General features: G+C 36.0%; 1 protein-coding gene across 1 annotated transcript in view; it reads right to left on the bottom strand.

The window, feature by feature from the left end:
• Positions 1-1,880: 1,880 nt before the first annotated feature.
• PLEKHH2 (pleckstrin homology domain containing, family H (with MyTH4 domain) member 2) overlaps positions 1,881-14,952 on the bottom strand; it is a gene marked incomplete at its 5' end in the record, with an annotated part of 29,851 nt that continues 16,779 nt past the window's right edge. Inside the window, 11 exons of the mRNA XM_010080103.1 lie at positions 1,881-2,214; positions 3,318-3,455; positions 5,170-5,259; positions 6,127-6,256; positions 7,818-7,963; positions 8,697-8,838; positions 9,239-9,336; positions 10,749-10,904; positions 12,641-12,818; positions 13,295-13,392; positions 14,584-14,763. Coding sequence (XP_010078405.1) covers positions 2,032-2,214; positions 3,318-3,455; positions 5,170-5,259; positions 6,127-6,256; positions 7,818-7,963; positions 8,697-8,838; positions 9,239-9,336; positions 10,749-10,904; positions 12,641-12,818; positions 13,295-13,392; positions 14,584-14,763 — 1,539 coding nt within the window. The remainder of the gene's footprint in view (positions 2,215-3,317; positions 3,456-5,169; positions 5,260-6,126; positions 6,257-7,817; positions 7,964-8,696; positions 8,839-9,238; positions 9,337-10,748; positions 10,905-12,640; positions 12,819-13,294; positions 13,393-14,583; positions 14,764-14,952) is intronic.

The following is a 14,952-nucleotide window of genomic DNA, read 5'->3' as shown; positions in this document are numbered from 1 at the left end:
CCGCCACCTGGACTTAACCCCATTCACCATGACGCTCTGGGCTCGGCCATCCAGCCAGTTTTTTATCCAGCAAAGGGTGTTCCTGTCTAAGCCATAAGTCGCTAGCTTTTCTAGGAGAATGCTGTGGGACACGGTGTCGAAGGCCTTGCTAAAGTCCAAGTAGATGACGGCAGATCAGCCGCCCCGTAGGAGGTAAACCTCCTGCTGCTGCCCCTGCCTCGTTGAAGGACAAGGATCTAGTGCCACAACCACCACTAAAGGTTGAGAGTTACCAGGAAGCTCTTTCCACATTGCAAATGTGAAAGCACCAAGATATAGTATGTTTGCTATTTACTTGTAATTTTCAAGACAAGGCATTGGCCCATAGCACCATTCATAAAATGGTGCTTGAGTCCTGCAGACTTATGTAGCTACGGCAGGACTTTGAGAGCTTTCAGAAGAAACATATTTATCAAGTCAGCTTGCCAGTTTGTCTTTCCACTTTTTTAAGAGCATGTTCTTTTCACAACCTGTGATCTCCCTTCCAAACTATTTTAATTCTTCAGGAGGATACTCTTTACCTTTCATAGAGGGCAAACATGAAAATTCCTTTTCTCTCACTATGAGTATGTATATATCAGAAATGTTTAAATGTCATAAAACAAAGGATATTTTCAACCTTCAAATATTGAAATTAATTGTTGTGAAATTACTCCAGTTTAAAGTAATTAAAGAAACCCAAAATGATGAGTGCTAGCAGTAAGTGACTGATAATTCATGACCATTAGCAAGAGCAGAAGTGGAAACTGTGAAATGTGTATAAATCCGTGATTTATGTTTGACTACCTTCTCTATGGTTGGACCTCAGTCATCTCTTAGGGTATGCTGCTGATCCATCTCAGAGCCTGCAGAAGTGGTTTCTTTGAATGGTAATGAAAATATGAGGATTGTAAGAAAAAACAGGTGTAATTTCTATATATTTCACCCTATGTAGCACTGAGGCTTAAAAAGGAAACTGGGAAGTGCTCCTAGGTCCAGTAGTGCAGATATAGCATTATATCTTCAGTGTGCAAGAACATACTTGTATTATAATATGAAATTGGTAGATACAAATGTAAAAAAGAAGCACAACTTTTACAAAATATTATTTTGAATTAATGTATACACATTATACACATTATACATGGATTTTATGTCACATATGTCTCCAAGTTTACTCACAACAGGTCAAGCAATGGCTTTCTGTGTCATTCATGTGTTTTGAATTGTGAGTCATTCTTGCATCTGTATTATATTATTATTCTGGATTAAAGAAGAAATTAGGTACGGGATCTTGTTTAACAAAACTATCCTAAATACAGTGCCTGTCGAATTTAGATTTTTCCAAAAGGCTGGGGCAGAGAGGGATTATTTAGAAATTTACCAGACCAAGGCTGAAGATTTGCCAAGTAAAATAGTTGTATAACAAAGGCTATAGTGTATCATGAGAATACTCTTTATATAATAGTTACATGATGTGCTTCTGTTTTTTTTTTTGAAGGAGGAACAATTATACAAATCAAATAATTCGTTCTTTTTAGTCCCCTGGTGCTTGTATTGCAAATAAGGAGGGGTGCTGGAAGGGGAAAATATTTTGTGTTTGACTGTTTTTTAAACAAAAATTCTTTTCAAAATGAAGGTTATACAACTTACATAATTTTGAAAAATAAGAGATGAAGAGTTGAAGCCAGTTTGGTCCCTGAGTAAATATGTGGAAAACTACTAAAATCTATACAATTGTTCCCAAGGCCACCTTTCACCATCACTATCAACAGACAGATTTCTTTCTGAGCTGTAGGGAACAAGCCACCCCTGTGGCTCATCATCATTCCAGTTCAGGCCAGGGCTTTAATTAAGGGCTCCTCCTGTTATACACCATTGAAATGAATGTAAACCTGTCCGCCTTTATTTTGTTTGTGGACCTGCTTATACTATACATCTTGTACATCAGAAAGTTTTCAATCACTGTCGGAACCCTGTAACAAAGATGCATTATCATGATATATAATCCTTTCATAACAAAGTGGGACATTTAGTTGGTCTGTTGTTCGCAAGAAGTGGCTGACTCCCCATTTCCTTGAGTTTCTGTCCACTTTGAGGTGTCAGTAATGCTGGAGCAGAGAGGTGATGAGCAGCTCCTTTCAGCTGATGAAAGTTGTTAATATAGCTGGCAATCAGCAGAGTGATCTCAAGGATCTATAACAGGAACATAGAAAACTCTCTGAAAAATACAGTGATGTGTTTTGACTGCTGAAAAAATAGCTAACTTTTTAGTAAGTGACAATCACCCTCAGCTGGAAAAGTACTTGTACTTTATCAAACAAATTAATGATGGGGAGAGAGGAAACGCCTAATAGAGCTTTTTTCTATTGCTTCTTGCAAATAATGTAATGTTATTCCCATCAGTATCCTAGATACTTTGTCTTCCACAGCCTTAAATGATTCAAACAGATGGCTTCTTTCACTCTGAGAGAGATTTTGAAGTCCGAAAGATGATGCTTTTAGAAAAAGCTTTCATGATGTGTTCCCTCAGTTTTGCTAGAAAATATCTAGTGCTCAGAGAACTAAAGACACAGGGTGGATAAAAGGAATTATGACTTCTGGGACCTTTTACCATATTTTCTCCTTGCAATCCACACAAACTTGTCTATAAGGGCACAATCTGAGGGAAACCTGAACACATGTATTGTACTATGCTTATTTGTGTGAAGAGTCATGTTTTGACCCCAATTTTTCTGTGGAATTTTGTATTCTGTTTCATAAATTCATAAATGCTGTTCTGACTAACAGCAAAAGACTTTTAAATCTTTGCTTTAAAAAAAAAATATAGTCAATCTTACCAGTGAAGGAGGGCATCTAGATTTAAAAAGCATGAACAGTTCCTTTACCAAAGATAAAAATATCCTAGGATTTTTAAGAATCTTTCAGATCTTATGTTCTACAGTTACCCTGTAAAACACAAGTGTACCTTCTTAAAAATTATCTCTGGCGCTAATCAAACAAACAGACTAGCTTTTAGGTACTGCATATACTTCCTGTCCTTAACAGCCTTCTTTATTCTTTTATGAAAAATTTGGAATGTTACAGACAAGGACATGAAAAGGAACACATCAGTATTATGACTGTTAGCTCTTACATTACTAATTGTTTCACTCCCTAAAACCATCTGGCAAAAGTCAATAAGCTGAGAATGCTACGAATAAAGAAGGTGTTTCATCTTTCACATGTGTTAAGGATTACCCCTAGAAAAAACAGACAAGTAGCAGATGGTGGGAAACTATTTCAGGTAATATACCAACCTTTGGTTTTGTCATGGCAAAAAGGTGTTTTTCAGTTGATTTGTCCTTAGTCTGAGCATTGTTAACAACCAACATAAAATCATCTTGATAGCCTCCAAAAGTCATCAGACTCTTATATGTATATGTAACTGTTAATCGCTTAAAAAAAGAAAACCCAAGAAACAAAACACAAAGCTATAAGCAGGACAATGCAGGAAATAACAAATTATGACAAATACTTGTTTAAAAATATAATTACACATGTATTTTTCAGAATGTTGTTGTTAGGCTCTTATGCATCTTGAAATTTATTGTAAATTTTGGGATCGCCTCTTTCAGATCTTCACTATGAGGAGTTTCCATTGCAGATGGTAACTCTTTTAAGTTCGACCTCTGTTTCTATTCCAAATTTATTAGATCAAAGATACTATAAGCAGGTTTCAACTCAAGTGTGTAATTCAATTTACACAAGTCTTGACTGACTTTGAGAGAAGTTAATCTTAGGAATTCCATTTGAAATTGAAGCAGTGTCTAAATAAATGAAATGGCAGAAGAGTATGAGAAATCTAAAGAAATTTAACTCCAGGACTTCTTTTTGTGCAGTGATATAGTTCATATACACGCAAATGGAATTAAATTCTGTTCTCTTTTTTCACATCTCTGAGGAAACATATGCTCTTCAAGGCTTGTCCGCCTTCCATGCCTCGACTCTTACTGTTCAGTGTTCAACACCACACTGGTGGCCTTTGAGTCTATGACTAGCATTTAATTTATCATTATGACTCATATTAATTTGGTTCAGATGTTCACATTTAAATTAATTGTAAGACAATATCTGTACAATAACTGACTTAATGTCCTTTGGTTATTAAACCTCTTTCTGCCCTTATTTTGAAATAGCATTTTCTCTAACTACCCTTTGCAACATCAGTTCTGATATCCTTGATCTTTCCTACAGAAAATCAGAATATTCCCTGGAAACGGAGCATTTCTTCAATGGCAAGTAAGGCCTGCTGATACTGTAAACTGGCCCTGCCATAGCTAGCTCTATGAGTAGATAGTGTTCATAGAGCTTTCTGCAGTCTGATGCAAGCTCATTTTGCTTGTTCTCTGAACAGAGATGCTATTTGCTCTCCTCATGTTCTTTGTTCTATTATTTCTTTAACTGCAAAGAAACATAATGAAAAGGCCCAAATCAGTACAATTATAAATTTGAGATTTTAATTTTCTGATATTCAGTATTAGCACTTGCTAATAGCACCATGCCATTCTGTTTCTTTGCATGATATAAATTAAAGCAGGGATCTTCTCAGGCACTGCATTTTTACACTGATTACCATGAGTTGTTTTCTGTGAAAACTTTTATTGCGAATCAAAGAAAAATCAGAAACTAAAATGACATAATTAAATAACACTGGGTTATATTACCTACTATTAAATAAAAAATAATAAAATGAAAATAACAATCTTTTAAAGTAACTGCTCTTTGCAGAGTATATGTATTATGAATAATAATGGAAATGAAGTCTCCAAGAAAAGAAAATTAATGTTATTGTAAGACTGTAACTATGGATCTCCTGACATCTGAATGATTAAAACATTAATATTTCATTAAAAGATATAAAAACTGTATCTGATAAACAAAAATAAATTCTGTGCAAATAATTCATTACTTACTTCTGTTATTAGTGCTACTACGATGATTGTAACATTAAAGTGTTTTGAAAGGAGTGAATTTTTGCTTGAAGGGAAAGACTAGGTAACTTAGCATGGAAAGCTAATGCTTTCTTTTATGTAGTATGGCGGTGAATTTCTCCTTATGCTCAGTATTACAATCTACTTTGACGACAAGTAAAAAAGAAATTTCACTTACCATAGAGGTGTAATCAAGGATACTTATGCCATCTTCATGTACAGCAAACCATATGAAGAAGGACTTCTCAACTGAGGATGTTGCTATAGGCTACAAAGAGAAATGTTCTTTAATTATGACTTCAAAATAAGGCAATATATAAATAATTATTAACTATAAGCTACTCCAGAGCTCTCTCCATCCACAGATCTTACTGAGATTTACACTGGGAGGAAACTGATGTAAAGGAATTGAAGTAGCTGCCCAAAGCCATGTAGACAGCCAGTAGCAGAACAGTGAATTCAGCTTCCCCCACCTCTTGAAGCCTCTCCTGGTGCTTAGTCCAACAAACTGTATAGTTTCATTAATTAAAAAAAAAAACTCAGGTGTTTTAAAGTTTGTTCACTAGCACATATGTCTACATATGCAAAGAACAGAGTGCTGATAAGCAATTTTTAATAGATATATACTGGGATTACCTAATAAAACATAAGGGGCGAGGTGACAGTTTTGTTTAACATAGCCACTATTTGAATCAAGAGAATTCAGGTACTAGTGGTTTAAGAGAAATTGAGAGAGGCCAGCATGGAAGGGAGTGCTCTAAATACGCTTAACAACATTTAGTGTTTCTGCAAGGGTCAGCTTCCATAGCCAGTTAATGATGCCTTTTCAATATTCTACTAGTTGTCAGGTAAAAAAAGTCTGAAACAAAAGGCTATCTCAAAATAAGATACAAGAAAATGAAAAGATACCACCTAGATTAATAATGTAAAACAAGCAATAAGTGTATTGGAAAGTTACTATTATGGTAAACTTAGTACGATGGCTATTTCATTTCACCAGTATATGGTTTAAACAAGTTAGTAATTTGACAAGAGATTCAATCAGCATATGTATAACGCACTCACTTTCAAGAAAAAGGTATTACTATTTGCAAATTATATTTATATTAAAACAGCCCCAATATAAGTTTCTTACTTTTGCTGCAAACAATTTAGCACCAAAGAAAGACCATTTTCTGGCTACAGCGAGATAAATGCGCACACAGTCTGCAGCACTGTGCCCCCGGAGAGCCATCCACCTTGTAGACAATCGCTGACAAAGCTGTCTGTTGAAATGAAATATGTAATTTAGTTATTGAAAGGAATTTCAATGCTTACCCATAGTGAGTTTAATGAGCAAAAAAGAATCTATTTATTAAAATGATAATTTAAGTTAATACAACATCACTTTTACAGTATTAAATAAATCCAAAATGTCATTTAATATTTTTATGCACATGAAAATTATGAAGTGTCTTCTAATTTCTGCAACATTATGATTAAATATTGATGTAGCATAAAGGAAAAAGTCTAGGACAGCTTTTAATGTGTTTCTACAGATAATCAATCTACCTTTTATCAGTACTGAACAGCTACGCCAGTTGTCATTCCAAAAATCCATCCAGCTTAGCACATATCTTTACCTGTGGCTAGTAGTAGATGTGGAAGACATGGCTTAACGTTAGTCTTTTTTAGTGTATCTGGGTGCTGCTACCAAAAAGGGTGCTTCAACGCATGATGTGTTCACACTAGCTCTTTTCTTTTGTGGCCCCATGGTGAGCTGGTTCAATAAACTGATCCCATGGAAAACTAATCCTCCAGAAAAACCCACCCCAGAATACCTTTCTAGCACATTGACCTGCAGGAATGACTCACCCGGCAGCCACAGGATTAATAGATGCAGCAAGAAAAGGGAGGGGGAGCATATAGTAAAGGGAGAGCTTTCACTGGCAGCTTATTCTTACTGGACATTTATGAAGTCAAACTGCACCCTTAGCAAAAGAATATTAGCAATAGGGCAGGTCCAGCATGATTGTTTACCTGCCACAGACGTCCAGCTCTGGCAATTAGTAGTTTAGAGACTACCTGAACAGTTCAACAGATGTTTGACTTATCCTCCATGAGTTAGTCTAACCAGGGCCTCTTATATTTTGTTCTTTGAAATTAATTACATAACTTTGTTGTGTGTATACTTTTGAATGTCCCTATTGTCTATTGAGTATGTAATAACGTTACTTTGTGCAAACAATAATAGCTTTGAACTTTCTCAACCCTGTAGTGATGAACAAGTTAAAACATTTCTATAATGTTTACTGGACTTCAAAATTGCTATATCATCGACTTTGGATGATTTATTACACTGCTCTGCTCTTCTTTATGTTAATACGTGTTGACTGAAAAGACTTGCAGATTACTTGTTTTAAATTGATACCTTACTGGCAAGTCCACTAAGTTAATGAGTTAATGTATTGCCAATTTGCCTAGCTGCGAGAGATTTCATATTGGAATAGCAAACAGTCAGATCAGATCCATGTGTCCTTTACCTTCAGCAGTCTGTGCACAGACTTAATTTAGTTTTGCTGAATAATAAAAATAAGAATTTCAAAATCTCTGGGTTTTGTAACACTATGTAGTAACTTGTACAGCTTTTGCTAGAAGGCGTGCTTAATGATGGTCCTCTGTTTAGATCAGAAATACACAGAGGAAATGAGTTCTTCAGTTTGGTAAGAAAATGAGTTTCAAACACAGGTCTAGGCAAATATGGCAAATTGTACCTAAAAGCAATTTAAAACCTCCTCATTTCACTCATAGATTTTTAGAGAATATGAACGGCAAAATACATCTCACCTTAACTGTTCCTCTGAACAACCATGTCTGTATCTCTTAGGGTAGAATCTCTCCAAAACTTGTTTTAATGTTTGACTGGACTTAGACTGGGAAGTGACTTGCCCTGCAGGAGTTGAGAAGGGCCGTTCAAAATCTCCAATCTCTACCTAAGGGAAAGACCAGGAAGCAGGAAATTTTTTGTTATCCAGAACAATTTTCTAGCTGGGTATTATAAGCTGTCTTTTCCTCTGTCTTACCAAGTATAAAATGAAAACCAGTTTGTCAGTTAATGTATATTTTTCACTGATATAAATGTCATGCAAGTAATTTTATTTTTCTTATTCTATAAGAAATGGAAAAATGATAAATATCAAGTATAAATTGTACAAATATAATACTTGCTAGTTCTGTTCTGAGATTGCTAGATCTCCAGCAGACACAAACCAGTTTACACGTATTAACACCATCAAATAACTTTCTCAGTAACCTTCCCTTGAGCCTTTAGTTTTTTAAAACTAAAACAGAGCTTATCAAGACCATGCCTAGTAAAGGAGTCTTAGACTTTCATTAGACAGCTGTTACTTTGGTGTATTAACTTGCAGAAATCATGTCAGGAATAGTGAATGAAGAAATGGTTCATGATTAAATGATATGTAATCAAAGAGGGCCTGACTGTGTAGGAGGTGAAGCACATTTTATCCGTACTGGTGCCAGCTGCGGCATACACTGTAAAGAATTTCCACTGAAGTACAGAGGTAGCCTTACACAAAGATTCCAGCCCAGCCGACTGCCTGCATTATCATGTGTAAAAGGTGGAGGTCACTTGACCTGGACCAGTTTCTTTATTTAAGTTTTTCATCTGTAAAACTGCTGTGTGAGTCATTAATGCACAAGGATTACCTGAGCTAAAAGAGCTGTCAATTCCATCGCTAGTTCTTTGTTTACAGGGAAAAGTCCATTGACTATTTGATCATTTGTCTGATATACTAGCAGCAGCTTCTCTCTCTCTGTCTCCCCGTGGGCTTGAACAGAAAAATAAAGCCTACAGAAAAGACAGAAAGTTATTAAATAAAGAAGATAGGGAAATGCATTAGCCCTGAGGATCAGCAGTATCTGCTCTGAATGTGACATGTTTACGTCAGCATCCAAACACATTAGCAGAGCAACACTTGTACTTGAACCAGTTGGGCAAATATTTAATTTCAGTCTTCTGAATTCAGTGTTGCCTTTTTTTTTTTTTTTTTTTTTTTTGGCAGCCCTGCTCACAACTTAAGAACTAGAAAAAAGTAATTATATATTTTTTAAAAAAATCTCCAGTTACACCCATTTACTATTATTGTTGCAAGCTTTGCGTCAGCCAATATTTTTCAGATGAAGAAACTCTGCAGAAATTAAAAACAAATTGTGGGACAAGGCAGAGATGTTATACATCCTAAACAAACCTATTTTTGTAAGTAAGGCGGACAGTCCTTGTGCCTTCACATTTCCCAGGGTGTTGTTCTTTGGAGGCTTGCTCCCATTTTGAAATAATGTCACAGATCTAGAAGGAAAGCAACACAAAACTGACTTTGCCATGTATTTCTTTGAAAACACCTCTGAATAGAAATTGTCAACTTATTTTAATATCTTTTACCTATTACACATCAGAAACATACAAAGCTTGAATTTTTAAACTTACTGAAAGATAACATTACTTGCATTTCTTAGTTGGATCATTTAATAATAAACATTTTTGTTATTTGTTTATCCTGCAACACACACACACTACCTTTGGAAAAAGAGCCATAAGATGCTTATATGGAAAGGCCAGGTACTTGACTTGACTTAGCAGCAGCTAATGAATGTGTAATTATACCGAGTGAGTTGTTATATAATTCATCAAATGTCTTTGATCTCTGCCTTCTCTTTCTGCTGCATGCTGGAGTTTTGCAGATCCTTTCTAATAACTGCTATAAAGTTTGTGTGAAGTTTGTTATGAAGTGCAGCAAGAGTGATTCACAAGATGGAGTGTAGATGGGTAGGTGGGCAGAAGGGGAGGAGGCGGAGTGGAGGTCCTGGGAGCCCTGCTGGGCTTCAAGTCACTGTTCCTTCATAAAACAGCCTTCCTGGAAGCATTAGTGTGAACAGCTTCTAAAGTTACATTTACCAAGAAAAGAAGTATATTTTTATACATTTTGCTTTCCATATGGTAATTATTCTGTTGGGGGGAGAGAGCTGATCATGATGACTCTGCTTGTTTGTCACTAGGCCTGGTTGTACTGTGCCTTGTCACTCAAAGTGCAGCTGTGAACATTGGCCAAAGGGTGCAAAAGTCTACTTGGTAGAAGCAAGAATAATTAGTTATTAATTAGTTGCTGAAAGGCTTGAAAAATTATTTAATATTTTTCTAAAGCATAGATTCTGTTGCATTTTGCCACTCTTTGCTACAAAGAATTTAATTCCAGCAATTGGGGGAACTAAAATTCAGAATTCAGAACAATGATAAGCCAAACATTGGACATTTCCCAAATTGAACTCTAATATTCTGAATTTAGATAAGGAACCCTTTCTTTTTTTAATTCCCCAAGATCTCCACCCCAGTATCAGTGACTTTTTGGACCTCAAGTGGTCATTTTGCGGAGCTATATGTTAAATGAAATCTCTAAACACATGTTGGACTCCAATTGCTTTTTAGTTTTAAAGAACTGTGATTAGTAACAGCTTAGTTTTTCTTTTTTAACCCAGATGTTACTTCTCGGAATAATATCGGTCTCCTGGACAAAGCTTTTAAATATAATTCACTGAATGAATTTCAGCAATTGAAAAAGTTATTTTTTTTTAAATCGCTCCTTTTACGCTAAGACAGTTTTCAGCCTGAAAAGTGTTTTCCTTTACATTTTCTGAAGAGAGCTCTGTAAAATGAAGATATTTTGTTGTTTTATATTTAAAGCTCATTAAAGGCTTTTGTTGTACCTTGATGTTTCCTTGAAGACAGTGCTCTATATCCTTTCCAGAGGGATCATCAGAAAACAGTGCAAATCCTGACTGAGCTGGTTTCCTCATCCCTGTATCCTGGTTCAGGGTGTTCAGAAATTCTTCCACTGTGGTAGAGGCATCAAACCCAACAACCTAAAGAGGCAACCAAAATGTATTTTGCTATCACATTTATATCTCTCCCCTTCCAAGATTTTGGAAGATGATACCTGTGGAATAACAGTGGGAATATAAGAAGCATTCCATCCTCTGTGAATAACTTACTGTCACTGGAAATTAAAAATTTCCATAAAGGGTCTGGAAAAGATTCAAGATTTCCACATGGGAGGTCAATTCAATGGAGTTTTTCTCCAGCCAAAAAATGATTAACTTACCAGCAGATTGTACCTTATTGCATTTTGTTTATGAAATCAAAGTCACTATTAAAATGTTTTAAAATGTTATATTTTTGGTTTTATTTTCTTTGTTTATACTAGTTTCTTTGCACTTGCTACACTTGAATTTCTGCTACAGAATTTATATAACAGAGAGCAGTCTGGTATCTGAGCTTTTTGTGACTTGAAAAATGAAGAAAACCATAATTTCCTACAGTTTTCAATCAATTAATAATTTTTCATCATGTAGAACTTCAGAGGGATATGGTGGGAGATCTACATTGGTTGATCCAAAACATTTTACAAATGTTCCTCTGTCAGTACTAGCTAGGTCAGTAATACATAGAGCCTTATAATTTTTTTTTCCCAAAATCTGAATTTTTGTCTGTTATTAGTATTACAGCATTTTGGCAAGATACAGAGAATGGCCTTTACACAGATACTATTTGCTGATGTTCACTTAAATCTGTTTTGAGGGCGTTTCCCTGTATTTGACATGTTGAAGATGTTTTACTCTTTTGGTAAAGAAATGTCTTGAAAATGGATCTTGGACTTGTGTTCTAGGCTTCTCAGTGGTTGGCATAAAAAAAAAAATCTGCTGAATCTGGCTTCAGAAATGACACAAGAGTTTTCAATACCACTACAATTGCTTATTTGCTGATCCCACTGAAGCAATTTATATATTTAATTACAGATTTTGTAGCCCTCGGAAGTAGACATTTTTGACCGATAAATAACTATGAGCAGTTATTCCTTTTCTTCTTCAAACTTCAATTTTGAAACCTTTTAGGATGATTTAAATACATGTTGTTTTTTCTGTTTTATTGGCGAGCGGTAAGCAATTAAGTAACTTAGAGCGGGGAAAAAAGCTGAGTTCTTCTGTGACCCAAAATTAAAAGTTTATTTAATATACTTTTGATTTCATATAAAAACTTGCTTTCTGTCTAGGAATACTGTGAATTGCTAAAAAACTCTTTTCAGCCAGCTCTCATGGTTAGAAACACAAACCAGGATGTGAAGCAGTATTCACTACAGGCTTTGACTGGTGAAGTCCCAAAAGAGTTAAGAATGAAGCTGTGTTTGTTCTGTAACAAATGCAGTTATCCTTCATGACTGATAATGGGAGCTACAGCTGTGCTTCCAGGCCTTCACTGAGATATTTAACTTTCAAGATGTCTGATGAAAGGAAGTGGAATTTAATACCTTTCCCTTTTCTTCAGTCTAATTCATTCATCTGGTGGTCAGGTTAAATAAGAAACAGAACTTCTGTTGTAATTTTTTTTTTTTCTTTTAAAGATTTCCTCCTAAGCCTTTACTCTTTGCTGATCAAATCAGATCACAAGTACCTTGTGCCTGCCGTTGCTAGCGCTGGCACAGGATGAAACTTTAACCATGTTTACCTTAACACTTACAGTTCTGTTTGTGATGTACTACTTCATGTATATGCTAATAGCAAGGGTTGGGAGAGCTCAGATTTTGTGGTCTACTTGACATTACCTGATATATGCCATTCATGAAATGAACTGGAATACTGAAGGGCAGTGAATGGTGGTAGGGGTTTCTTAGAAGAGTGGAAAGGATTTCCATTCTGGAAGGTCTGGCTTCTCTGTCTCCATTCTGCTGGGTGCGCTCTACACATCGCTGACAATATATTGCATATTTCCCAAATTCAGTCCTGTAACAAAAAGAGAAATAAGGCAATTCTTGGGGACTGATTGGAAGGATAGTAAACTGTGAGTAAATCTCTCTGGGGGTGACAAATGGGAGGAGCACTTAGATTTCACTCTGCAAGATTTCCAACACATTTTTCCATGTGGAATTATAAAGAGAATTAGTCCACCGAGACCAACAGAATTGTGCCAAAGATGAACATGGCTCGGAGTGTTTTCTGTAAATGCCACATTTTGGTTATCATGGTTTTGCAACATACAGTCAGAGTTCCACTGCAGAATATTTTTTAAAACAAAGGATAATTTTCCCAAGTGATGCATAGAAGTAACATGTACTACAGTTAGTAGCACTGGAGCACAATTCTACTGAAATTTATTTTTAAATGTATGTCAAAAAGATCTGAAATATTAAATGAAAGATTGAAAATAAGGTATTTCAGAAAGACCAGTCGACTAGCTAGGTAATAATATTCAGGCACACCTGGAATCTGCGTTCTTCTTTAAATGAAGTTTAAGAAGCCACAGGAATGGGTGCTGGGGCAGAAAGAGTCCAACGCAGAGAGCCAAGAGCTGTAAGCCCTGGACAAAACGAAGACATTCACTGTTTTAAACATCTTACAAAGTAAAACTTCTGCTGTGGCTGCTGGCCGCATTGCAGCTTGCTGTGCCATGTTGAGTAACAGACAGCTGTAAATAGGAATAAAACCTCAAAACAGAGAAAAAGCTGAGTAAATAAGTATGTCATCTCACTGGGAGGCCAAAATGCTCTCTATTTACTTGTGTACAGCAAGTTATTTTGGGGCTGGAAATGGGAAAGCAGATCAGTTTGTATAAAAAGCAGTTAATACACAGAAAAACAAACACTAAGGCTGCAAGGCAAAGCACAAAGAAACGAGGAGAAGCCTGTGCAATTTTCATTCAGCTCTCCTGTTATATACATTATGAAGCAACTCATAAGATGTTGTCCTCCTACTAAGCAGATAATAACTATTGAAAAAACAATTATTCAATATTTTGGTATATTTGCATTGCTCAATATGTATCCATAGGCTTCACTTAATATAGACTGCTCTCGTGTATTCTGGATATACACTTACTAACGTCGCAACTACTTTCCTCTCAACTGTATCAATGCATCATAGTGAAATTTAGAATATGGGGTTTCTCTGTCTTGATTTCTGTCCTGCCTGGTATTAAATATAAATTTGACAGCACAGGAACAGATATTTCCTTTCATCAAATACTTGTACTTTGATGGAGGCTCGCATCGGCTCTGTTTCAGGAAGACACTGCAGTAGGAGCAAGTGTGGGAAACTACCCCATGAATTTAGGACTTAAAAAAATTTGTGTGAGGCTGCAAATATTTTATTCAACATGTTAACTCTTAAAAATCATGCTAGTGGATTATGATAGCAGCAATTTATTGCAAAGAAGGATTATGGTTAGTTTAAACTCCATCAGCCATATGTAACTTCAGTGTGTGTTAATTGACATGAATGTGCTATGTCTATTAAAAAAGCTTTGTGGATGTTTTAGCAATGCACAAGTACTGTCCATATCTGAGAGATGGCCTGTTTCTAGATAACAGGTATGTCTGCTGGTCATGTTTTACCACCTAGCATGCACGGTGTGTGCAGAACAGCGTGACATACAAGAGGTGACTCTATCAGAAACCTTGAGTGTATCTGAGATTCCACAACATGGCACTACAGCTTCTCGTCACACTTATGCTATTGAAATAGATGCCATTAAAATAAAATACTGGGGTACCTGTATTGGTCCTGCCTGGTTTTGTGGATGTCGACGTCTAGTCTGTTTAATAAGCTGACAACAGATCTCATTTTGAAGTTCAGGATGTGTGAGGCAGATCTGCAACGCACTTTGGGCCAAAGATACATGGTAATCAATGGCAGGAGAGTCAACTGCAGCATTTATAAACAACTGGCAGGTCTAGATATAAAATAATAAGCAAGTGAGTTCACATACACAACATTCCAACGAATCTTTTAAGACATTCTGTATAACTCAGAACCATTTGTTTTATGTCTTGGCTTTCACTGGGTTTTTACTGTGGGTAAGTGTAACCTTTCCTATCCCCAGTACTGTCTTAGGAAAGCCAGGTGTTAAGCATTTGTTGTG

Source organism: Pterocles gutturalis, unplaced genomic scaffold, assembly GCF_000699245.1.
Source record: "Pterocles gutturalis isolate BGI_N339 unplaced genomic scaffold, ASM69924v1 scaffold53864, whole genome shotgun sequence".
Classification (NCBI taxonomy): domain Eukaryota; kingdom Metazoa; phylum Chordata; class Aves; order Pterocliformes; family Pteroclidae; genus Pterocles; species Pterocles gutturalis.
This window is presented reverse-complemented; position numbering and strand designations above follow the sequence as displayed.